The sequence below is a fragment of the Peromyscus leucopus genome, chromosome 2 (assembly GCF_004664715.2).
Source record: "Peromyscus leucopus breed LL Stock chromosome 2, UCI_PerLeu_2.1, whole genome shotgun sequence".
Lineage (NCBI taxonomy): Eukaryota > Metazoa > Chordata > Mammalia > Rodentia > Cricetidae > Peromyscus > Peromyscus leucopus.
The window spans coordinates 108,010,382-108,036,980 of NC_051064.1; the positions used below are offsets into that span (position 1 = coordinate 108,010,382).

Below are 26,599 nucleotides of genomic sequence, written 5' to 3' on the forward strand. Positions count from 1 at the left end.
GTGATAAAATATCCCCCTAAGGCAACTTTAGACAGAAAGGATTTATTTTAGCTCATAGTTTAAGGGTACAATCCATCACCCTAGATCTTGTTTCTATATATTGAAAGCATACAAAAATCTACAGTTAAATGTCAAAACCAGTTACCTTAATGTGATGTTTTATGACAAATGCTCCCCATAGACTCAGGCATTTGAATACCTGGTTCCAGTTGGTGGCATTGTTTGGGTACATTTAAGAGTATGGTTTTGCTGAAGGAAGTATGTCATTTGGGGGAGGGCTTTGAGAGTTTAAAGACATGTCATTTCTAGTTTGTCTCTGCTTGCTGCTCCAGCCACTGTGTCTATCAGTTCTCTGCCATAATGGACTCCAATCCATCCCCCAGGAATCGTAAGCCCAAATAAACACTTCCTCCTATAATATACCTTAGTCATGGTGTTTTCTCATTGCAATAGAAAAAGAAAGGTAACTAATATGCCTACTATTCTATAAAACATGTTGTTTCTCTGATCTCTCTGCTCTTCCTGCACTCAACATTCTCTATATCAAGTTGATTTATTTCATACTTCCTTAATATCAAAAATATTCTTAGATATATAGCTCAGTGGTAGAGTGCTCATTTAGTATATATGAGGCTCTGGATTTGATCTTCAGCCAGCACTGGAAAAACCCCACAAATACATATGTATGTATAAAACAGAAAAATAATTGGTATTACCTTCTTCAGTAGTTATGAAAATCTGCTCTAGTAGAGGGATGTGTATAGATAGATAACTGAAATATATACTATATATTATGTAAAATTATACCTGAGTTTATCCTGAGATGGTGACTTCAGAGGCTCACAAATTTAGGACTTTTGTTATGCTACATTTAACCTTGCCCATGTTATTTCTTGCTAGTTTCTCTCCCAGAAATTTCTTCAGAGCTAAGAAGCACAATTTAGAAAAGAATAGAATGGAAAAAGAAGAAAAACTTTTTAGAGAAAGATTTCAGGTATGTTCTCTTCTGAAAGTGATAATTAACAGAACACTCACACTACTGACAACTAGAAACGTCCACTCTTAAAGGCTCCATTAGTTTGCTGTGTCTCAGCCACTCTGAGATAACGAAACGATCTGATACATTCCTATATTGGCATGCCTTTGTACATGCTATTCCATCTGGTAAAGCTTCTACAATGTTGTTGAAGGCTCTCTTCAAGTCTCACTCTCTCAGCACATTTGTACAATACTGATTAGAAGGAGACCCTTTCATGTTTCAGTTCCCAGTGTAAAACAACGTGTTTTATTTGAGTGAGTGTAGCAACATCTCAAACTTACATCCTTCACTAAGAAGCTATGGAGTGTTCTCCACTGCTCCTTCCCAAATTTATCTGCTGCCAAAGTGAGGACCTCTGAATTCAGGAAACATTTTCAACAGCATCCAATGGTAGACAGTGGATTAAGAAAGACAAATTCTGTAAGTCAGAGCTCTACCAGAAAGAAATGATGCTTGTTTCCTCAAGTCATGGCCGCAGCTAATTCTTTTTTTCTCTCCACAGATTCTGTCTCTGCTCTTTCTCCTTTGGTAACTCACTGCTCATAATTCTGTTTCTAAAAGAGCTTGCACCTCTACCTCACCTTCCCTCTCCTTCCTCCGGCACCGACTTGGTCTGCTCCACATCTGACATCCCCCTGCTACTTTCTCCATCTGGTGTGTTCACTTATCAAGACCCAGTTGAGACATCTTCTCATTCCATAAAGACCTGCTCAAACTTCTAATTAAAGAAATTGCTCTTCTTCTTACCTAAATACAACTTCTGGTACAGTTCATCATACTAACTGTGAACTTCTAGGCGGCATAGGTTATCTTTATCTTCACATCCATGTGCTCAGCAGAGAAACACTGCCTCACACTTCAAAAACATCCCAAACGATTTTGAAAGTAAACTAAAAATAAGACTACACATAAATTCCTTAACTGCTGATATCATCTGCTTGGCCAAAGCTCAGAAAGTTGTTACCTAAAATCCCCACATACTGGGATGTTACTTGATTAGATCAAAAACAATAGCATAGTAATATCTGGTTGAAAAGACCCCTATCATCCACCAAGGCTTTCTCCTTTGCCCTTGAAAGTCCCAAATGGGATGAAAATCCTGTCTCCTCAGTATGAGTCTATCCCTAGTTCCTGAAATGGGCTTCTAGTTACCTTTAAGAAAAAAAAATATGCCATTTCAATCCAGCTCAAAAAAAAATACTGTGTACCTCACTGTGGACAGGAATTGAGGGTATAACACTCACCTCTAGTTTCTTTTTTTCTTTTTTTTTTTTTTTTTTGGTTTTTTTTCGAGACAGGGTTTCTCTGCGTATAGTTTCTTTTTTAAAGGCAGTGTGTTTACTAAGTTCTACAATGGGAATATATTTAGTACAGTTACAGCAGTAAGTTGTTCATGGCAGTTATATCAGAAGTTGTTGGCAGCTGAGTATTTCAAGTAGGAGGAGAGTGCTCACATGAGTACAGGCCTGGAAAGATGGGAAACAAAGCACCTTGGCACTACTTGGCCCAAGGACTTTGTAAAGGGACAAGGAATGAGAGTATGCAAAGGATCCTGAATATCAAGCCTTCCTAAAGGCAATAGAGACTTCAGAACTCTGTAACTAGGAAGGTAGCCTACTACGATTTGCTTTTAAGAAACTACTGAGGATTCATAGTAACCAAATGGCCTGGAGAGAGGGAAAGATGTCAGGGGTTTGTGAGGGTCAGGTGAGGAGCCATTACAGGTCATCCTAATCTGCTGGAGTAAACACCAGGGACCAAACTACAGATCCTAGTTTTTGTTTTCTTGGTCAGTGCATGAGAAGGTGAAGTACCTGTAGGCAGGCTCATCAGGAAGAAGTCCTGTGGGTTCAGGAACTGAATTTCCCACCAGAGATTGCTCTGTCACAAACGCCTGTCTTTCACCGTACACAGACAGTGGGCATTTCCCACATATACCCACTGCCACCATTTTAAAGTACATGTGCTCAGAAAGGTGAGGAATGGAACATCATCCTAAAACAGAATATTAACTCTACAGCTGTGTTCAAATGTTTCCTCTCCTGAGTTAGGAGTTAGCTTTGTTACTGTTTAAACATATCAGGTATGGTATTTTCACACCTACCAGGACTTGTTCTGATATCTATCAGTGGACGTGAAAACAGTTTTAAAATAGAATCACATTAGACAATTGCTTTGTTTTGGATTTTACTATTATTTTAAGGGTCTTTCACTGTAATACCCCATCATTTACTTTGTCAGTATCTAGCATCCTGTCTGTTGAGGTTACTATATTGTATCTTTCATTAATTCTGTTATAATAACTATCTTACTATAGTAATTTCTCATTTTAGTATGGTAAAGAGATTGTGGTCATTAATAGAGCAGTAGCGTGCTCCAGTAATTCACGAAATGGAGTATTTGACCTGCCAATAACTCCTGGAGAACAGCTGGAAGTTATCGACACCACTGAAGAAAACCTAGTGATATGTCGCAATTCCAAAGGCAAATGTGAGTTCATGGTGAAACTTTTCAATATTAAAAAATTTTCTCTAGAAATCTGAGGTTAGTAATATGAGTTTTGTTTCTACAGATGGATATGTGCTCATTGAACATCTAAATTTCAAGTAAGTTGTTTAATTTCATATCTAGCCATGAGTTCTGGGTACTGAATGTAGTATACTATGTATACTAGTCTTAAGGGACTACCCAGTGTATTTGAAAATTAGCTATGTAGTCCAGCGCAGTGGTGCATGTCTTTAATCCCAGCACTCAGGAAGCAGGACAGTCTCTGAGTTCAAGGCCAGCCTGGTCTACAGAGTGAGTTCCAGGACAGCCAGGGTTACACAGAGAAACCCTGTCCCCCAAACACCAAACACCAGCCAGGCAGTGCACTGCCTGGAACTGCATCAGAGGACACCTTCTCACGGGGCTTTCTGAGTATGCTCACCGGACTAATATGCAGAGACCATTTGCAAACAGTTTTTAAAATCGTCTGAAATCTCCTAACTGTTCCACTTACCATCTATTTCACATGCTTGCATGTTCTCTTTTCTGTCCCAGGCATCAGGGCTGATTCCATCAGGAAGGTCTGCATAAGTCAGGATGTGCCCAAGCTGTGAGCCCAGCCCCACAGCCCTTCCAGTTCCTGTGTCAAATGAGATGGGCTGTGGAGACTTCTGTCAGAAACTCAGAAGAAAACCCTCAACATGTCAATGTTGGTTTGACTTCAAAAAAGTTCGTCTTTCAATGTCTATTTTCCTGCTGGTTCAAGAGATTGTGAAACAGAATGTTAGCATGCGAGCACTTACCTAATGAGCCACATCCCAAGTTAGACATCTTGCCTTATGGTACCAGTGAGCTGTGCAGATGGCTAGTGAACATCTAATGTTAGCACACGTCAAATGTAATTTCTTGGTGCACATCTACATTTCATATGACTTCTAAGTGGTAAAGAATGTAACCATGTTACTTTAAACAAAACACCAAAAAACCAAAGTAAAAGAACAGAAGATAAGTACTACTGAAGGGAACAGTATGCTAGGGGGAGAGGTGGGGGGAAATTCTTTTCTAAATTCAAACACAAGTATTTTTTTAGAAATGTTTAACAAAAATGTAAGGATATGCACATGTTGTATCATGTGAAAACTTTGCCTAAAATAGGGGAAATTAATAGTTTGTCTATTCCCAAACATATCCAAGTGTATTTTATTTACATGACAGTACACAGAAATTGCACAGTTGTAAATAACATTCTGGTCCTACCTGATGTGCACTATGTGTTAATAATAAATTCTACATATGCTTTCAACAGTTACACTTCAAGTTCATTTCCTAATTCTTTAGAGGGCCCAAGTTCAGTTCCCAGCAACTACATGCAGTAGCTCACAATACCTGTTACTCCAGGAGATGAAACATCCTCCTCTGGCCTCCAGGGCACTCATGTGGCTTTTGTTCCCACAAAAGCATATGAAGAATCCTCCTCAGCTCTTTAAGCAGCAGGCACAATGGAAGCTTTTTCTTGACAGAGTCATCCTATCTATTTCAAAGCTACTTTTCAAGTTTCTATATTCTTCATCTTCCTCTACATGCTCCAGATGGCACTCACCAATAAAGGCCATGTTCATTCTAACCCACATGAATCAAAGGTATTCACAGAGTTCAAAGCTTAGAGAATAAAACAGGACCCAGATGTGCTGCTCCTGGGCATATACCCAAAGGCCACAATATACATGCACATCCATGTGTATTGCTACATAATCCACAATAGGAAGGTAAAGGAACCAGCTTAGATGCCCATCAACTGATGAATAATGAAAGTATACATACACACAATGGAATTTTAGTCGTCTATAAATAAAAATGAAATTACAGGAAAATAGATGGGTCTAGAAGTATTATATTAAGAGAAGTGACCCAAACTCAGAAAGACAAAACTTCATGTTCTCTCTCATATGCAGATCCTAGCTTGTAATGTATGAGTGAAGCCAAAAACAAACAAACAAACAAACAAACAAACAAACACTAAACCAAAGCAGACAAACATAAAAACAGGAAGAAACCAAGATAGGGTAAAAAGAAATGCTGAGGATGGACCAAAGGACGTATGTGCAGGAAGACTGATAGCTGGGTCGGAGAGGACAGGGAGGTAGGGGTGTTGGAGTTTTTCTGTCCTGACTACCTGCTTACAAATAACCAGCAGCTGCCTCCCAAATAACTGACTTAGAGACTTAATATAAAGTATAACTACTTGGCCGATAGCTCAGGCTTGTTACTAACTAACTCTTACACTAAAATTAACTCATATTTCTTATCTATGCTTTGTCACATGGCTCATGGCTTGTTACCTCGTTTTCTACATGTCCTGCTTCTTGGGTGGCTGGCTGGTATCTCTTCTGACTATACCTTTCTTCCTCCAGCATTCTCAGTTTGGCTGTCCTGCCTATAGTTTTTGCCTGGCTACGGGCCAATCAGCGTTTTATTAAACCAATTCAAGTGACAAATCTTTATAGTGTACAAAGGGAGTATATTTCACAGCATAGGGGAGATGAGCATAACAGGAAGAGAATCAACTAAAATTTCGTTCGAAAATGTTGCAATGATAACTAATATTTGTATGCTAATTAAAATAAAGTAAAAAGAGAAATCATTACAATAAATACCAAAGAAATTCAGATCATTAGAACATTTTGACAACTTACATACCTAAGTTTGGAAAAATCTAAAGAACACTGATACATTCCTATACAGCCTGCCAAGAGGAATAAAAACAACTTAAACAGATACATGACAAGTAATGAGGCTAAAGTGATAAGAATCTCTAGAATCCAAAACATACAGGCCCAAAAGGATTCCTTCCTGAATTCTACTAGGTTTTTAAGAATACCTCTGCTCTTCAAACCATTACAGGAAATAGAAAGAGAAGAATGCTACCAAACTCATTTTATGAAGCCAATATTACCCTGACACCAAAGCCAGATAAAGACACAATAAAATAATGATAGGCCAATCTCCTTACTGAACATAAATGCAAATTTTTTCAGTAAAATATTGGCATACCAAATTCAATACATATAAAAAAGATAATTCACTATGATGAAATTGATTTAATTGCACAGTTAATAAAGTATGTAAATCAGTAAGTGTGATACATCATCACATAAGAGTCAAGGACAGAAACCATGTGACCATATCAATGAATGCAGGATTTGACAAAGCTCAATATCCCCTACATGCAATGCTCTGAAGAAACTAAGTGGAACACATCCCAACAAAATAAAGGACATATATATCACACCTATAGCCAATATTATACTAGATGACAACAGAGCATTTCCTCTAATCAGGAACACAACAAGGGGGCCACTTTCACCTTTCCTTCCTGTTTTCATCCCTCCCTCCCATCCCTGAGAGTCCATGTGCATGTATATACAGTATGTATTTCTGTCTATGTCTGTGAACATTCTTTGGGTCCTGTGTTGGGCTATCTTAGTTTCTTTCCACTTTCTGTAATCAAATGCCTGGTAAGAAGAAACAGAAGAGAGGAAGGATTTGTTTTGGTTCATATCTGAAGGATAAAGTTTGTGCTCAAAACAATAGAGTGCTCAAAATCTTAGCCAGAGCAATAAGGCAAGAGAAAGAAATTAAAGTCATACAAATAGAGAAGAAAGAGTTAAAGTATCCCAATTTGTAGATGACATGACCTTATGCTTAGAAGATCATAAACAGTGAGGTGGGATCAGAGGGCAAGGACACTTACCTGACATCCTGAGTTCAATCTCCAGAACCCACATGGTGGAAGGCGAGAACCCACACCAGCAAGTTGTCTTTTGACTTCCATGAATATGATCACACCATGGCAAGCATGCAGCTCCCACACATAGTAAATAAACAGTAAGTGTAAAATATGAAAAAGCCTAAACAGTCCACCAAAACCTTTTAGAACTGATAAACACGCTTGGCAAAACTATTAGACTAAAAATCAACATATAAACATCAGTAAACTGCCTCTATATCAATGACAAACACGCTGAGAAAGAAATCTAGGAAATAATTCTATTTACTAGAACTGTTTAAAAAAAAGCAAAATATGGGCTGGAGAGATGGATCAGCAGTTAATATCCTACAGAGGTACTTGCCATCCATTTTTAGGAAGCACTACTCACAACAGCCAAATTATGGAATCATTTTGATAACATTTGAATGTAAAGAAAATAGTTTTATTCAGCCATAAAGAACTAAATTATGAGGAGTGGAAGGATGGCTCCGTGGTTAAGAGTATTTTCTGCTCTTCCATAGGACCCAAGTTCTGTTCCCAGCACCCTTGTTAGGTGACTCACAACCATTTGTAACTGCAGTTCAGGGGATCTGAGGCCCTCTTCTAGCCTCAACAGGCCCCTGGACACACAACACATAAACACATACATGTAAACCTCTAAGAACAAAATTATGTCATTTTCAGGAAAATGGCTACAACTAGGCATCACGTTAAGCAAAATAAGACAGACTCAGAAAACTATCACATTTCCTCATGTAGACTCTAGATTTGATAATGACACATAAAATTATGTGTGTGTATATAAATGCATATGCCTGGAAGTAGAAGCAAGACTGTTGAAGGACTGAGGAAAGGAAGAGTAAGTAAAAATGGCCAAAGTAGATGCTATAGTTATGGAGGGAAAATCTACAAAATCCATCACTATGTACAATGAATATATGTCAGCGAAGTATCTGTATTTGAAAAGTAAAAAAGGGGGGCTGGGGGCATCATGTTGGTGGTAGACTGCTTGCCTTGCATGCATGAGACTCTGGGTTTAATACCCACCATGGCATAAAATGGGAAGAATGGTGCATGCCTCTAATCCCAACACTTGGGAGGTAGACACCGGAGGATCAGAAGTTCAAGGTCACCCTCAGCTTCACAGTGAGTCTGAGGTAAACCCGGGTTACATGAGACCCTGTCTCAAAAAAAAAAAAAAAAAAAGAGAAGGGGAAGAAAAAAGAACAGGAAGCGGGGAAAGGGGAGAGGACAAAGAGGAGGAAGAAATACTACAAGTAGTAGTACTATTACTACTAGTAATAATAATAATAAATAATAATAATAAATTTGTGGAAGCAGTAGAAGACTTGTGTTTAGTCACCTAAGAACCAAGTATACCCATGGCACTTCCAAAGAGTAAAATAATAAATCCATGCTAAGTCCTTAAAATTGTGCCAATTTGTTATAAAAATAGAACACTTAGATATGGCTCAGGTTAAAAATACAGTGTACAGAATCAAAGACAAACTATACAACAATGGTGTGAAATCTCATTGAGTTATAAGCAATTTCTTTCTAAGACGCTTTCTCAGGAATTATTATTAAACACAGAATATTAGCATAATGACTGAACAGAAACAAATATAACTTTCAAATTAACCAGATTTTAATTTGATTCTGTGGAAAATGCAGACACACAATCAGACAGGCCACTTTTCTCTTGTGTTTGTTGCCAATGAGTTCCATACAGTTCAAACATTAATTAGACAGAACCTGCAAATATGAAATGCTCTGCAATTCACTAACCTTTTCTATATGGTTACTAAAGATAAATCCTTCCCACCGATCATTTAACTCACAAAAATGCATAACAAATAAAATTGAAATTAGAATCTAGTTATTTAAACAAAATCACTGCGAGTCTATTGTCTTCTGTTCTGAAACCAACTGTAAAAAGTAGTCCCATTTCAATGATTTAACAATGTTTTTAAATAAAGACATACTCTAGCACTGCGCCAATGAGTTAATACATGAATACATTATGGGACTATTTTACAGGCTAAGAATGAATGCATGGTGTTCCTGAAAAACAAATAATTTCTATCTAGTAATGCATTATGTTATAATCATACAGATAACCTAGAATCTGCCAAATTTCAATTTTATTGTTCACACTCAAAAATCACTGTATAATAGTTAAACGTGATAAAAACACAACCATTACTCACAAGATAATTTTAAAATACTACCCTTCAAGGTCATAGTTCGTAACAACTTCGCAATCAACACTCAAAACAGTACAACCATGGGTATTTGTGAACAGTCTTGACAGAAAGCTGTATTTCGGTACATTAAGGCAGTTTTAGCCAACATTCTGAATAACAATATTTATTGAAACAAAAGACAGGTTTGATATTTAAATATTTGAGGTTTCCAAGAAATGTTAAGTGTCTTACAATAAGAACACTGTAGTTTGTGAAACTGTGTCTTAAACATTCTCAGCACTATGCTCTTATTACATATGACGTCTAAAAACAAGATACTCATCCTATCAGTATCAAAGGGTCTAGTAGAAAAGGAAGGATTGACATTGAATATGGGGCTCTAAAGCCCTCCTTCCAGGCTTTCAAGCGGCTTCTCACACACATCTGTGAGGTAGGTTATTATCCACATTTTGTACAAGAGAAAACTACAGAAGGTTACAAACTTGTGCTGCTATAGTAGCAAACAGGGAATTCGATTTCAATTAGATTCGGTCTTTAGCTCTGCATTTCTTTCATTTATAAACTTTAAAATATAAAGATTGCTAGTAATTGCATTCATTTTAAAAGAAGAAGGCAGCCAAATATTTGCCCAGGTGGCTTTAAAAAGTGAAATAAATGAAACAGAAACTCTATTCAGTGAACAACTTCCGGTGGTGATGGTGTGAGGTCTGGTCAAGTGGAACTGACAAGGCAGAAGCAAACCACGTGACAGTCTGTGGGGCAGGTCACAAGGAAACAGAACTCACAAGAAAATGGAGTCTGAATGTGTGTTTGCTTTTCCTCTGCAATTGTGTGAGAAGGCACCAGGTACTGTTTCTTTCTTTGTGTAGACAGTGGGTCTATGTCTCTTCCATTCTAGGAAAATGTTCTCCATCTAGAAAAATGGGCTTCATTTGGTAACAAAACTTATTTACAGGAGACTTTTAGCATTCAGATTAGCAGGAGAAAAATAACAATGCTATTCTTCTTTCCTAGGAGGCTTCTGTTTTTCTTTGAAACTTTAAATTAACACAAAGTAGCAAATCTTGAATTAAAAAATATTATATAAACCTTATTTTAAAAAAAGTCTATGTTCAAATTTTTCTTCATTCTGGGACATTCTACAAATCCTTAACTTTTTTTTTTAAACTGGAGAGATTATACCCTAGAATTTCCTTAATTGCACTTTAAATATAATTGAATTTACCCACCCTGCTTGTTCAAATAATCATGAATTATCTCTAAAATTTGAACTGCTTTTCGACATAAACTAAAGTTACCAAAAGTCACATGCAGTCACAAACAGCATTGCTTCGCAAGGCTGGCAGTAAACATTAATGTTGGCTCACAAAATACAGGCCTGCAGTCTGATAACTTCTAGCTGGGACCTGATTCTTATCAGGTTATGGCTGAAGAAGCTCAATGAAGACTTAATCCAGTCTAGACTGTGGGTCCTGTTCCTAATGCTATAACTGTTTGGTGGCATCAACTGCATAAATATTCAAGGAAAGGCTGGTACAGAAGCCGCTTACTTGTTTAAATAATATATATGTATATGTACATATATATGTGTGTGAGTGATTTAAAGCTCATTAAGTTATATTTCCAAGTTTGAAAAGGCTTGAATTTCTATCAAGCCAATAGTGATTAGGTAGTTCATAGAGACATACTCTATGAAAATAGTGTCATATCATTTATGCACAAAATAAAAGATTACCAATATGAAGTTTAGCTAAGCCTATTTCAGCTAACAGTCACAAACTATGATCACTTAGATGGGGACCGGGGCTCTCCTTTACAGAGAGAGACTGTACCTTAAGAGTCACAGGATGAGGGCAGGGGGTTAGGTCAGTATCAAGCACGTGCTTCACTTGTGTGAAGCCCTGGTTCAATCCCCAGTACAAAAATCCCACACCCCAAAAATCACATAAATAAAATTGAAGAAAAAATTATGTTCTAGAGATTTTTCTAGATTTTAAGCACCCTCAATAACTTATATTTATAAAAATCAATATAATCATAAATATTTCACATAATTACATCTAGTTAGTGCAATCAACTAGTTTTTATAATTAAACTAGATATTCAGCTACAACTACTGTATGTCACTCCAGGACTTAGAAGCAATACACCAGTGTTTATTTTTATTACTTGTCTAGCAGATGTTTCACAAACTCAAACTGCTGAGCCTAGAAGAAAGGCGAAGTATTATCAGGGATGCCTGGCCACCACTGAATCAATCCCTGCATGCACGGCACTCAGGACTTAGGGAGAGACTGCTGTTCCTGCTCGCGGGACTGACTGCTGCTGTAAGGGTGAACTAACAGGACTGGAAACGGGCAAGCACTGCCACCACTACACAGTCGCCATTTCCTGATCAATGCTGAGTTCACAGGATGCTTTTGATTTGCTGATGATTTTTGCCATATGCATTCCAGTAGTCCAAGTAGCTGTGTTTAGAATAATACGGGCGTATATACCTTTGAAATGACTCAAACTAAGATAGAACATTCATACTAATATAAAAATACAAATACGTAAAAAGTGGACACTAACACAAATTCTCTGAAGAAGTAAACAAGGAAGAACTTTTGAGCTCAAAGGGACGTTAGCTCTTTTCTCTATCTCTTGCATTTCAGGGTCTCAAAATTGAGGCCAAGTCCAAGACGAAACTTACTAAGAGATGCACATAGCCTTCACCCCAACTTTTCAACAGAGCTGCTGCAGACCGCTGAAGTGCTAACACCTGCTCTAAAAGCCACAGGGTAACTGAAGGAAAGCTAACAGGGAGAGATATGCCAGACTGAAGAGTTTCAGATCTTTAAACCAAACGCAAACCAGACAGGTCTATGAGCAGATCTCAAATTTAGATATGAGACTTCATACTGGGAGTTTAACTTATTAACCAGTGAACAGACAGAGCTGCAGTGTCTATGGTAGGTATGTTCCAGGCTGTTAAATCTTATAAACATCAATGTGGGGCCCACATTAAGCATGCTTACATATTAGTAGATACTACAGATAAAGGAGTATAAAAATCTGATTTGGTTGTTTATGATTATTTTCCAATTACATTTCATTTTATCTCAAGTATTAAATTTGTATTCCCTGAGTACAAGCTAAGGAAAAAGTATACCCAGAATTATATAAGTATCTTTGAATACCTATTTGCATAAAGTAGAGAATTACTGCGCTACATAAGCCAATTCCTTGGCACACAAGGACATATATTTCTGCTTAGTTTAGGCCCCTGAGTTCTCTCTGCAGATGACCAGATGTGACAAGGGGCTCTAAAATGGTTTCTTCATCAAAACAAAACCCCGACTTGTGGATGGTTTGCTTTTCTCTCTCCCTGCAGATTTAATTTGAGACAGCTTCCATTTTGGTTTCCTAACAAAAAGTACTTAGGAAATGTTCAGTGGCCACTGAAGAATGAATTAAAACTGATTGGCTCTTCAGGGAGCCATAGTAGAAAGTCACTGGTCTCTTATTCTTTTGTTTTCCACAAGTAATCTTGTTTAAGACTTTTCAGTCATCTATTAAGAGAAAAAAGAATAGAAATTCTACCACAAAACCTCCAGTCTGATGGAGAACCCAGCATGTGATACAAGCTGCAAACTCGGGGTGGACCTGTCTGCGGTACACGGAGTGGTGCTGAATTTGAGCCAGGCTGTCCAAAGCACCCGAGAGGGAAGAAGTGTGTCTTAAGTGTCACAATCACACTGGCTGTGGCACTCAGGCCCAAATGTTTTCCATATTTTATTATTGGATGTTAAGGTTTCCTTATTGTTTTCATTGTGAAACAGGCCTTGCTATCTATCTAGTCTACTTTGGCCTCATGCTCCCCACTAGGATTACAGGGAAGCAACCATACTCAGCAGATGTTTGAAAACAGTAAACTAGTTTGGGCAAAGTAGGGTTACACACGGTTATGTGGCTTGCTTTTTCTTAAAGAACTCATCCAAGTCTTTAGTGCTAATACCCACTGTCCTCTGTAAGGTGCAGAGCAGAACACAAGGTTTTCCAAAATTATTCCATGTATTTCTTTGTTTTAGGAAATACTATTTTAGAACCAGGTGGAATCCATTTCCAGGATATAAATAAGGCCTACATCTATAACCTAACAGTAATTCTCCCTAGGATCCAAGAGGGCCTGATCTTAACTCAGTACCTACTACATCCAGTGTTGACTGAAATGTGGAAATTTTAAATTTGCAAAGAATTCATTCCTATTCTGTTTCCAAGAGTAACGAAAACGTGTGCTAGGTCAAAGGTCTGCCTTCTGTTCTGCTAGAGGATTCACTGAATTCTCCCTGCAAACCAATTACTCCATCACCGAAACTCATAAAAGAATTATGTTTTAAATAGTTTTTAGCTCTCCAATAGCATCATAATCATTCAAACAAAGTAATTTTGCTAAGAGCAAGCTTTGAACATCAAATGCACTAGACTAATAAAGCATTCTGGCATCCTTCCTGCCTTTAAAACGGTTGTGGATGTTGTTATTAGAGATAAGGAATCCAATCAGTTCCTTATTTCAAAGTTTTCCATTCATAATTAGGCAAATATTTTGAGGTGGTACGCTCCCCTACACACACAGGGATATGTACATATTTGGAGAAGTCAGAATTACAAAACATCCATAAAACACATTAGAGAAAACAGGGCTAAGTATTGCTATTAAAATAACTACTAAAAATTACCGTCTACTGCCACAAGATGGCAATCTTTCAAAGATTAAAAACTTAAGCTACCTTAATTGTACACCCACCCTCTTTCTCAAATTGGAGAACAAAGGTCCTTTAGATTTTGATACTGAGAATTGGAGTGATAAATATTGACCATCGTTTTCTAAAAGAACTACAATATTATCTGATGGGATATAATGCAAACTCATAATTTAAAAAGATATTTACAGGCAGACAAACTTGTCTTCCATAAACACATGAGAAACTTAGTCTAATAGTCTCATTTGCCCTTCTTGGTAGATAGAAATATACCATTTTTGGTGAAGAGAAACCTGTCAAGGCAATGTTGCTTTCATTTTCAAGAGCTTAATATTTTCTAGGGTAAATCAGGTCAATGATTTTTTTAATCACAACATAAACACAATAAATGAATAAATACATTATTAGATAAATTATATATAATTTAAAAATACTTTTACTAAAACAAAATATAATCAATTAATTTTATCCTGCTATATAGTGTTTTTATCTTAAATTTAAAAAAACTTGCACAAAAAAAGTTTGGTTCTTTTTGATTAAAAGCACTGATGTGTCAATACATACATGTATATATGTAAACAACACATATACTTATTCCAGGAGAACATACTTTGAAATGTTTAAGGCTTCCCTGTCCAATCAGTTTCAACAGTGAAAGTCACAGCAATCAGGCTTTGGAAGTACACAAACACCCCATGCACAACACAGGGCTTTGAACTGAAAGATTAAAGACCAGGAGCCACCCAAGACTGAAGAACAATGAACAAAGACAATGGCTACTGAGGAAGGAGGTGCCATCACTAACAACTTAAACCTCAGGTGAATCAGCAAAGATGTCAGGGCCATAATCTCCTGGCCCTCCCAACACACCCCAGGCCCATAAACACAAAACAGGTCATCAGAGTAGAATTTCCTTTATGGGGCTGTTGGTCTTTTGCCTTGTTTCATTTAACTGTGAACTACTTTTGCATGGTTTTGTCTTGCTTGGTGGTGGTGGGGTTTAACTAGGGGGCCTTGCACAAATGTTAAGCCTGGAGACTGGGCACCTGTTAACAGAAACACAGTCTTTCTGGCTAATACTAAGCAGTATTTGCAGAAACCATTAAAAAGAATTTGGTTTCTAATATTTAGGAGGACAGGATTTTCAGATTTCTACATTTAAATATTTGACTAACACTTATTCTATTTTTAATCTCCTTGTGCAAGAAAACTGGGTTCCTGAATAGTCTAACACCTTTTGAGATTTAGGAAGCAAACTGGATTTACATGCACTAAACATGAAGGAAGGAGGTATCACCTCCTAAATTAGCTGGTTCATCAGTGAGGTGTGCTCATCATGTGTAGTGAACTCACAAGTATAAACTAGCAAACTTTATCAACATTCATCCATTAAAGGTACTACCTATTTGAATTCATCATAGGCACAGTAGAATAGAATTCTAAAAGTAAACAAAACGCCAGACTTTTGTGTTTTCAGTAATTTCAATACACTGCATGTCACCTGGGAATATTCACATCAATTGATATTGCAGAGTATGTAATACCCAAAAGTGAGCTAATAACTTCAAGAGTGTATGTGATTTTCACAGTGCAGTAACAGAAAGACAGAAACCAGTGGTAGAGTATCAGCGAGCTAAGGTAGTGATCAGACTGGCACACATTTCAAAAAAATCCATGGTGTGACTGCCCAGGCGGGGGGGAGCTGAAGACAAAGTGCTTCCAGTCAAGGAGCCGGTGAGAGAACCAGAAAGTGAGTGGTTCTCAGCTGTGGTGGAATCAAAACTTGACCTTGGTCTGTGCAGGCCAGCAGCAGAACAGGAACGCTGAGGTGTTGAAGAACCAGACCTCTGCTCCACCATCTCATCTGAAAGACCAAAGAACAGTAACTATAGCAAGTGCATTTGCCCAAGTCTTCCCAGGAAGCTGCTGCACTGAGAACAGGAGGTAGGCAGACCTGAGCACAGAGAGCCTGGTAAGCACTGGGATGTGCATGTGTCAGGAGCTGAAGAGGCACTAGCTATCTCCTCCTCCCACAGTCATTACATGTCACTAATCACTCCTAACCTTTCCACAGCTACTGCTCCCCCGAGTCCCTCTCAACATAGGATGCAGCAATTTACACTGAAATGAAAGTGAACATGCTTACATCTGAAAATACCTTACATCCTCAGCAATTTATTTCCTGCTAAAACTACATATTTAATTCACTTACATTTTTGTTAAGACTGCTTTAAAAAGTAGAGAACCCATCCACCATGTCTTTGAGATGATTATAACAGTAAGTCAAATGGTGCCAAGTTTCATTTTTCAGAACTCACCCCTGCTAGTCTCCTTACCATCAATGCTTTTAAAGTCTAAAAGATAGCTCCGATTGTCAACCAGGTAAAGCTGCAAGCTCATTTTCACATAAGTGCCAGTCACTGGGTTTTTTCTTCTTACTCGAAGATGGTAGGCATTCACTACCTAAAACCAGAAACGAATAAAAAGTTAAAACTACAATGTCTCCCATCCTAGCAAAGAAAATCAAAAGCAAATATGGGTGAGAAAGAAGGATTTATCATTGATTTTTCTATGTCACAAGTAATTTGGTATATTTAATCCCACTAACAATACCATTTGTAAAAACTCAGATCCTATAGAGTCTAGCCTTTAACCCAGACACAAATCTACTCTAGAGTATTAATAATCATCTTAGTAGCCTTTGCTTCAGTGGTTTTGATAAATAGGGAGCAGAAGAAATAACTGAGCTAACTGTCAGTGGCTCACATCAGGTAGCCATAAAACCCCAACAACACGATATCCCGAGGACCATGTCAAACTAGCTCAGATAAAGAAAACTCGGAAAACTCTGGGTTTTCAGAACCTCTCATATTAGTTTCTAGATTCTTCCCATTGGATAGTTTAAAATGTTGGCATCTCTTGTTTATATGCTTAAAAAGTGAGATAGGGTCCCACACTGGGTTTTGAGCCCATAGAAATTCTCCTGCATCAGGTCCCTGGAGTGCTAGTGTTATAGGCATGAGCCACTATGCCCAGCAAAATCCCATCTAACTACATAAACTTGCTTCAGAAAGAGGAGACTGGCTTTAGTTTAAGGAAATGTTATTTTATTTAATCATGTAAAAATCATGAAATGAAAGCAAATTAAAATTGATTAAAATGTGCTGAATATATGATAAATTTGAAATGTTTTTCCCTTTAATGGCTCACACAACAAAACCATAAGTCATGAATCTGGAAAGGGACGACAAGTAAGAGAGAGCTGGGGACAGGAATATGAGAAGAGAGAATTGGGAGAACAAGAATTCATTTTATGCATGTATGAAATTGTTAAAGATCTTAATTTTAAAAAGTTAAAATAGGCCTGTTATAATGGAATGTGACATTAATTCCAGCACTTGGAAGCAGTTGGCAGGTGGCAGGTGGATTTCTAGGAGTTCCAGGCCAGCCTGGTCTACATAGTGAGTTCCACGCCAGCCTAGGCTACAGAGTGAGACCCTGTCCTATCTCATTAAAAACCAAATAAATTAAAAAAAAAATAAAGTAAACATTCATCATCACCCTCAAGAAAAGATTAACAGTTAAAGGGATATCTTAAATTTTAAAAATGTCCTCATATATACTCAAAGAGTTCAACTGCAACAAAATGTTACACTGAAAACGTAAAATGTGTGTTGATAGTAAGAAAATATGCCATAGTCAAGTGTGACAGTTAACACTGAACAGGGCTGCCACTGTTAAAGACTACAGGGACCTTTGAAGTTGTGTTAAATGCATTTTCTATGGTGAGATGGCCGTGATTCTGTGGGGAGAAGACACGAAAGGCTACAGCTTTGAAATGATATGATTGGGTGTCAAGCTGACAGAGGTAGACTTGTGATGGTTACTACTGTCAACATGACAAGGTCTACAAACCTCTGGACATGTCTTTGAGAGACTGTCTGGATGGAGAAAACTGAAGGGGAAAGGCTGCACTAAATGTGCGCAGCAGCACTTCATATGCTGGAGTTCTGGACTGAGGAAAAGGAGAAAGTGAGCTGTGCACCAGCTTTCACTGCTTTCTGCTTCCTGACTGTGAACACAATGTGACCGACCGACCGACCATCTGTCTCACCCTCCTGCCTCCATGACTTCCTGCTGTGATGGACTGTATCCTCACACTGTGAGTCTGAACAAACCTTCCTTCCTTCCTTCCCCAAGTTCCTTTTCTTGGGGATTTTGTCACAGCACTGAGGAAAGTAACTAACATACCAAGGATGAAAAACCCCAAATAAGAGAATTTCTCAGCTTGGAGAAAAGTATTTGTTGACAGAATGAACATGCTTGACAGCATAATATAAATTGAACACTAGCTGCCATAGCCATCGACCACGCATGCCAAAAAGGCATGAAAAGAAAACAAGCTTCCTGAAAAAGGTGAAAAGAAATTGACTTTCAAGATTTCAGATTTCGCCGGGCGGTGGTGGCGCACGCCTTTAATCCCAGCACTCGGGAGGCAGAGCCAGGCGGATCGCTGTGAGTTCGAGGCCAGCCTGGGCTACCAAGTAAGCTCCAGGAAAGGCGCAAAACTACACAGAGAAACCCTGTCTCGAAAAGCCAAAAAAAAAAAAAAAAGATTTCAGATTTCAGAAATGTTGTTGCTATGAACCATGATGAAACAGGTGGGCTGTTTTCTCAGATAACTTCAATTACTTGGCCAAGAATGCTATTCTGTAACTCAAAATACGTTCCCAGCATCAACAGTTTTTTATCCTTTATTTATTATGTTTTGACAGTGTGTGTTATATAGTTTAAAAGAATGAACCACGTCAACCAAAAATATGAAGCCCACTACAACTATTTCTAAATCAAAAACAACTTTATGTGGATCTCAATACTCAACTGCTTAGAAAACTTATATAAGAACAATTTTCTCTACAAACAGCCTAAGTACATTGTGATTTCCTACCTTCCATTCAAAGTCCAGCTGCTTCATAGCTCGGTACACTTCAGCCATAATGTCATATGGTTTGCTCTGGCTTCGGATTCCAAGATGCCACTTGGCTTTTTTCACAGCTAAAGATTTGGGCTTAGTTGTGTTCAGTGCATCCAATGGGCACCGTGCTTTGGGGCTGTCTGCTATAAGAGGTGGCATCCTTTCAGGATGTGGTTTCAGGCCTGGGGGAATATGCATGGCACTATCATCCATAAAAGAACCAGTTGGAGGACTAGAGGCGAGGTAGAACTCACTGGCTTGGTTCATTATTCTCCGATTGTCAATGATAAGATGGTAAGCCACTGCAAGCTGGTCTTGAGGATCACCACTATATAAACTGTTCATTACTTCTGATTCTGTACACTCAAATTTTTCACATACTTCTTTCACAGCCTCATCATCAATGACGTTAGCATCATAGGAAGGGTCTTCAGGAAATAGATAACTGGGCAAATCCTGTTTAAACCATTCATGTTCTCTAGGAAAGACACCATACACACTACTGTAAGAACATGCTTTCATAAGTCCCACATAATTTAGACATGGTGCAATATAACATAACGACTCCAAACCATTGGTCTCTAGTTCCAGCTCTGTTGCTATTGGCTATGTGACCCCGGTGCCAGTTAATTAATCTCTATCCTTAAATAAATACAGATATTCAGACTTGGGATATTTCCTTGAAAATGAACAAAGTGGGACTGTTGCTTCAAGGAAAACAATTAGCAATATTTGTGGCCAATGACAGAATCTAAGTTTCCAAGCAACATTCCAGATGGTAATCTGTACCTGCCTCCTGGGGCTTGATGGTGAAATTAGTATTGATAATAATGAATATGATTTTTGATAGTGTAAATGTAATGTGGGAAATCCGTGTATTTCAATAATGCAAGATTTCCCAATGATGTGACAAAATTATACATGCATAAGAGAGTCACTTAAAATTTACAACATATTATATCACCATAGTGTGGTAAAATACGAACATTAATTGATTTTTTTTCTCATTTGATATAGTAAACTGTAAGCTAGTATGTTAACCTTTGTTTTAGTATCAAAGAATATCACTATTATCTGAGTGGCTACTAAATACTCCTTTATTTTTCAACCATTTACCTGAGTTCAGATTTTCCTCAGGAACTTCAACTAACATAAAATATTGCCAAGATTAGCTGGGGGGTGGTGGCACACACCTTTAATCCCAGCACTTGGGAGGCAGAGGCAGGTGGATCTCTGTGAGTTTGAGACCAGCCTGGTCTACAGAGTGAGATCCAGGACATCCAGGACTGTTAACACAGACAAATCCTGTCTCAAAAAACCAAAATATAAAGAAATAAAATTGCAAGATTAAATGAAGTAGATTGAGAATTTGATTAAACTAGACACTAAGGACATTCATAAACGTGTGGGATGATGCTTTTTACAATGTTTTCACGAGTCTTCATAATAGAGACATTACTATTATTAGACTTGGTGGTATTACACTTATTATCCTAGCTATTAAGGAAGCTGATTCAGGAGAATCTCAAGTTCAAGGCTTGCTTCAACTACAAAAGAAATTATAAGTCACCGTGGGTAATTTAGTGAGACCTTATCTCAAGTAAAATGTAAAAGGAGATAGGAGAGGGGGACAGAGATATAGCTCAGTGGTAGAGTGTTTACCTAGGAAGTGCAAGGCTCTAGGTCAAATCCTTAGGTTGGTTTGTTTGTTTAAGACATTTAAATGAACAGATTTTTTTTAAAGTAATTTCCATTCTAATTTTAATTGTTACATGTTAACTACTGGTTATGTCATTCACTAAAAAATTATTTGAGGTCCTCAATAACAAGAGCATAAGGAGATACTAACACTAAAATTTTTGCACACTGCTCTCCTAATCTCATTTTCTCTCATTTCTGGACCTTTGTGTCTGATGTTATGACTACTAGCAAATAGTCGCAGAGATGATACACTAGATAGATACAAACAGATATTTAAAAATAAGTGGTTCCAAATACACAACTACTCTGATAAAATCTGGGCGTGGAAAACAGCAAATGAGAGCCTATGATTCAGAATGGGAGAGCGGGGAGGGAGAGCACTCAAGTTAACATTTAGGCACACACCAGAACGATCAGCAGTCAGCGAAACAATGTGTAGAAAACATGTATTGCAGCAAAAGAATCAATCTCTGTAAAATCTTGAGACAACAAAGGGTTTTGTCATGTTACAAGAACAGCTGTGGTCCAATATCAAAAGCCTAGTGAGACATGGATGGAGTGGTACAAGAAATCAGGTATTGTGGAGAGTTGTAGCAAAAACTTTCAAAATAACCTTTAAGCTAGGTTAGGAAATAAGAGTGCAAAGGGGTCTAAGAAGTTTCCCCATATTCCTGAAACTCACAACGGCCAGATGTGTGCCCAGGAAAAAAACTGACAAGATCCTAATTTGTTATCACTGGGTGGCTTGAAGGCTCTGCACAAGAAGGACACGAAAGCAAAGGCAGAGTTATCACTGCCTCTTAAAACACTAGAGATCCACCCTCAACGTAAACACAGAATCACTTTCAAAGGCTGGGGAGCCTACTATATCATGGCATTTAAAAAAAATCTGGCTGGGCGGTGGTGGCGCTTGCCTTTAATCCCAGCACTCGGGAGGCAGAGGCAGGCGGATCTCTGTGAGTTCGAGGCCAGCCTGGGCTACCAAGTGAGTTCCAGGAGAGGCGCAAAGCTACACAGAGAAACCCTGTCTCAAAAAAACCAAAAAAACCAAAAAAAAAAAAAACAAAAAAAAAAAAAAACAAAAAAAAAAACTACACAGAGAAACCCTGTCTCGAAAAAAAAAAATCTGTTTCTGCAGCTCATCATTTAGCTAACCAAGGAGAATCTCTTTAGTTGTAATATATAACAAGAGGAAAGACTTCAATGAATTAGTCAAAAAAAATTACTAAGCAAATAGGAATATCAACAACCAACAATAGATGACAATTATAAACTCTAGGTACATACATGAGAAATGAAAACATGACTATTAAATATGAATCTAAATGTTCAGAACAAAATTATTTACCAAAGCCACAAGACAGAAATATCCCAATGTCGTCAACACAACATAACGTATCTACACAGCATAATGTTTTTTAGACTAAAAACAATGTAGTATTGAAACTATATATGGAGATCAAAAGGATCAGGGAGTTTGCTGTGAGATCAATCAATCAATTATAATTTCATAAATAAGAGAAAGGTAGCTGGCACGGTGGCACACACCTTTAATCCTAGTACTCGGAAAGCAGAGGCAGGTGGATCTCTATGAGTTCAAGGCCAGCCTGGACTACAAAGAGAGTTCCAGGATAGCCAGGGCTACACAGAAACCCTGTCTTTAAAAAACTACAGAAAGGTTTGGAGAAATGGCTCATTAGTTGAGAACACTAACTGCTCTCTCAGAGGACCCAGGTTCAATTCTCAGCACACATATGACAGTTCACAACTGTAATTCCAATTGCAGGGGATCACACACCCTCACACAAACATACATGCAGGCAAAATACTAAAGCACACAAAATGAAAATAAATCACTTAAAAAAAAACAAAAGGAGAGAGAGGAAAAGGTAAATAAATAAAAACAATGGAGTACTGATAAATACTACACATGCAGGTATCTTGAAAGCATTATGCTAAATTAAAGACCACAGAGATCAAAGGTCACATGCTATAAAATGTTCATCAAAGACAGAAAGAAGATTACTGGCTGCCAGATACAGGACAAAACTAAAATTTTTTTAAAGTGCCACCTAAGTTTTTATATATTCACTTATAAAAAGGTATTAGTAGTTCATGTGCCAGATACTGTTTTTAAGAGCTTCAATTACAACACACAAACACACACACACACACACACACACACACACACACACACACACACACACACACACACGACAGCCTTGTGTGCTTTGCAAGTTCAAACCAGACAAAAGCCCAGCGTGGAGAAGAAAGGTGGGCACGAAGTCCCACCCCTATCTAAGAAGCTTTTGGTGTCTGATAGCTCCTAGGAAAGAGTTAGTTTTCTTTATGGACTATGAGCCCTGGTACATCTAAGAGGCCCCACTGGATGATCACAAAACCAAGACAGCAGTAATTGGACACCAAAGCTTAAAAAAAAAAAGAATGAGAGCATAAAGTTAAGTGGGGATGGAATAAGGGTTGTATCTGAGAGGAGATGTGGAAGAGAAATAAGCAGAATAAAATACATCAAAAGTATTAAATTCTCAAAGAAATAAAAACTGTTTTACAGACAGGGTCTTATTACATTGCTTATGCTAGCCTCAAGCTAGCCTCCCAATTGCCAGAAGTCACATGTAGGTCACCACTCTTAGCCAAGTTTAAATTCGTTCCCAGAGCTGAAGACAGGTCCTTTGGGCTCGCTGGCTGGTAGTCCTAGCCTACTTGATGAGTTTCAGGCCAGAGAGACCTTTACTCAAAGGGAAAAAAAAGTGGATGCCACCTGAGTAACAACATGAAAGGTTGCCACACACATGGGCATACATGAGAATGTACATCTGCATACACAAATATACACATGCAAGATTAAGTTGAATATTTGAAGTTTCTAGTATTCAATTGTTTTTAGACCTACAAAAATAGCAATTTCACATGGCTCAATTTGTAATTACCTTATCAATGATTTCACTACAAATAGAGAGTAATTAAAGAACAAATATGTTAAGTAATTATTATTAGTAACCGGAGAAACCAATATTCATATTCACAGTTAAGCTTCAGATCCACTGTTTTCAACAACAGTGATTTTAGTACTACTATTAACGCTGTAGTAGGTTTAAAGAAGCTGATTTCAGAACACCAAGAGCACACATCTTTCCTGTTTACCACTGTATTTCTAGCACTCAACTTAAGACCTCACACAGAGCAGATGTTAAACACATATTGGAAGAAAAGCAAAAACAATTAAGTAAGCAAATAAGTAGAGAGATTTTTTTTCCCTGAGATCCTTAGGAGTTTGCTTAAGAGAATATTTTGTAGACAAGTTGAGCATCTTCAACCAGAAAATCCATACTCTTAATGCACCCAAATCTCAAATCTTTTAGCCATCATGCTCTAAAACTTCTGAATTTTTAAGCATTTCTGGGTTTTGGATAAGGATGCTTAACTGGAAAAATCTATGCAAATATTCCAAAATTTGAAAAACATTGAAATTTGAAACATTTCTGATCATGTCAGATAACTATGCTCAATTTCCATAATAGTAAGCCACTAATTGTCATAGTATATGAGATATATAAAGTACTATGAGAGAATTAAGGAGAAATAAATGTCACATAAATCATGTAACAATCTAGGATAGTAAAGAGAGCACTGGTTTTTAATTCAGGAAAGTTCTGAATTCCAGTTTTCCACTTATAGGTAGCCCAGGCAGACCTCAAACTTGCTATGTAGCCAAAGATGACCCTCAACTTCTAATCCTTCTGCCTCACGTCCCAGTGCCAGATTGCAGATGTGCACCCCTACACCAAGTTTATGCAGTGTGAGGGACCAAACCCAGGACTCTGTGAATGCAGTGCAAGCAGTGTACCAACTAAGCTGTATCTACTGCCCTTGACAAACAGGATAATTCACCATTAAATATATGCCATACACAGTGTGTTTTAGTATGAAAATGCAGTCCCTAATTTAAAGTAACTTAGATAAAAGCAAATAGATAAATACACCATGACATAACCTAAGTTTCAATTTTATTGTAGTAAAATGAGAATTATAAGGCCGGGCGGTGGTGGCACACGCCTTTAATCCCAGCACTTGGGAGGCAGAGCCAGGTGGATCTCTGTGAGTTCGAGACCAGCCTGGACTACCAAGTGAGTTCCAGGAGAAGGCGCAAAGCTACACAGAGAAACCCTGTCTCGAAAAACAAAAACAACAAAAAAATGAGAATTATAACACCTACCTATGAAAAACTCAGTGCAACAAAATGGGTTAGATATATAGCATAATGCTTGATGCCTACCGACTGTCAAAAAATTTAATTTTTATACCTGTTGAAGTATACTTTATCAAATTAAGAATTCTCATATTGAAATATTGAACATAAAATAGTGAGAACTATAACTCCAAGTTATTAGTTTAAGTGTAGAAATGTTGCCATTATTTTGTCCTTTGGTTGTAAGCCTTAGCCTGTAATGGTTAACCCATCTCACCAGCCCAGAATACCACTATTTTATAGCACTTCCTATGGGTCAATTAACTCATTTTAGTAGATTTATTTACATTTTTCTCTTAAAGTCTATAAATATCTTAACAATTATTTTGAAATAACAGAATTCTGTTACTATTCAAAATTTACCAGTGCTTATATAAGCAAGTACAAGTATATTAGCATGTCTAATTTTTCTTCTGGGGAAAACCCAATCAGAAGAACTATTTATTCCAAAAAATTGTGAACACAGGTTCCCCCCCCTCTACCCTCCCACCCCCCTACCCCCCATCCCCGTTGGTTCATTTCCATAACTAAATGTGGCAGCAATTTTAGAGCTCTCCATTCTTATGCACGAGGCCAGGAATGCTGGAACAGGCCGGGAAGAGGAACAGGCTGTGGTTTGAGCATGGAATGCCCCCTACAAGTGCCTACAGTAGGACACTCCCAGCTAGTGCTGCTGCTCACAGAGGTTGTGGAATCCGTCAGGAGGCGGAGCTTCCCGTGACAAAGGACTGGGGTTAGGCCTCATAGCCCAGCACATCTCTGACTACTCTGCTTCCTGACTGCAGACACAATGTGATCAGCCACCTCAGGCTCCTGCAGCCCTGCCTCCCCACAATGGACGACATCTCTCCAAGCGCTGAACCAAATTAAACCCTTCCTCCCTAAGGTGCTTCTTGCCAGGTTTTTAGTCACAGCAAGGAGGAAAGTGACACCTAAATGTGAAAAGAATCCAGTCCTTGCTTACAAGAGACCACAGCAGCCAGCATAAACCACCACCTCATCCACCCTCGGAATGTTCCACAGGATATATATGTCAAAACACATATTCCAGCTTTAGGGGAAAGGAAAAGGCTCTGAAAGATGTCAAAAGAATGTGCCTCTAAACAATCTTTGGAACCTTAGATAAAAACAAAAGCCCTCTAAAAACATACATAACATATAGAAGCATTACATCATCCCTGCAAAAAAAAAAAAAAAGTAACATGTAGAAGGCTTACTTCATTCCTCTAAAAAAAACTAACATGTAGAAGGCATTACATCATTCCTCTAAAAACATATAACATGTAAAAACATTACATCATTCCTCTAAAAACATACATAACATATAGAAACATTACATCGTTCCTCGAAAAACATACATAACATGTAGAAGACATTACATCATTACATCATTCCCTGCCAGTGTG

General features: G+C 37.9%; 2 protein-coding genes across 6 annotated transcripts in view; one reads left to right on the forward strand and one right to left on the reverse strand.

Moving 5' to 3' along the window:
- Fyb2 (FYN binding protein 2) overlaps nt 1-4,835 on the forward strand; it is a 112,811-nt gene extending 107,976 nt beyond the window's left edge. For all 4 annotated transcript variants that reach the window (XM_028887938.2, XM_028887948.2, XM_037202761.1 and 1 more), the window contains 4 exons: nt 901-994; nt 3,373-3,529; nt 3,612-3,645; nt 4,082-4,835. In XM_028887938.2, the coding sequence (XP_028743771.1) occupies nt 901-994; nt 3,373-3,529; nt 3,612-3,645; nt 4,082-4,094 (298 nt within the window). In that variant the 3' untranslated portion in view covers nt 4,095-4,835. The remainder of the gene's footprint in view (nt 1-900; nt 995-3,372; nt 3,530-3,611; nt 3,646-4,081) is intronic.
- Nucleotides 4,836-15,643: 10,808 nt separating this feature from the next.
- Nucleotides 15,644-26,599, reverse strand: part of Prkaa2 (protein kinase AMP-activated catalytic subunit alpha 2) — a 58,886-nt gene continuing 47,930 nt past the window's right edge. For both annotated transcript variants that reach the window (XM_028887964.2, XM_037202764.1), the window contains 3 exons: nt 19,196-19,700; nt 16,584-16,710; nt 15,644-16,111 (listed from right to left, as the gene is read on the reverse strand). In XM_028887964.2, coding sequence (XP_028743797.1) covers nt 15,873-16,111; nt 16,584-16,710; nt 19,196-19,700 — 871 coding nt within the window. In that variant the 3' untranslated portion in view covers nt 15,644-15,872. The remainder of the gene's footprint in view (nt 16,112-16,583; nt 16,711-19,195; nt 19,701-26,599) is intronic.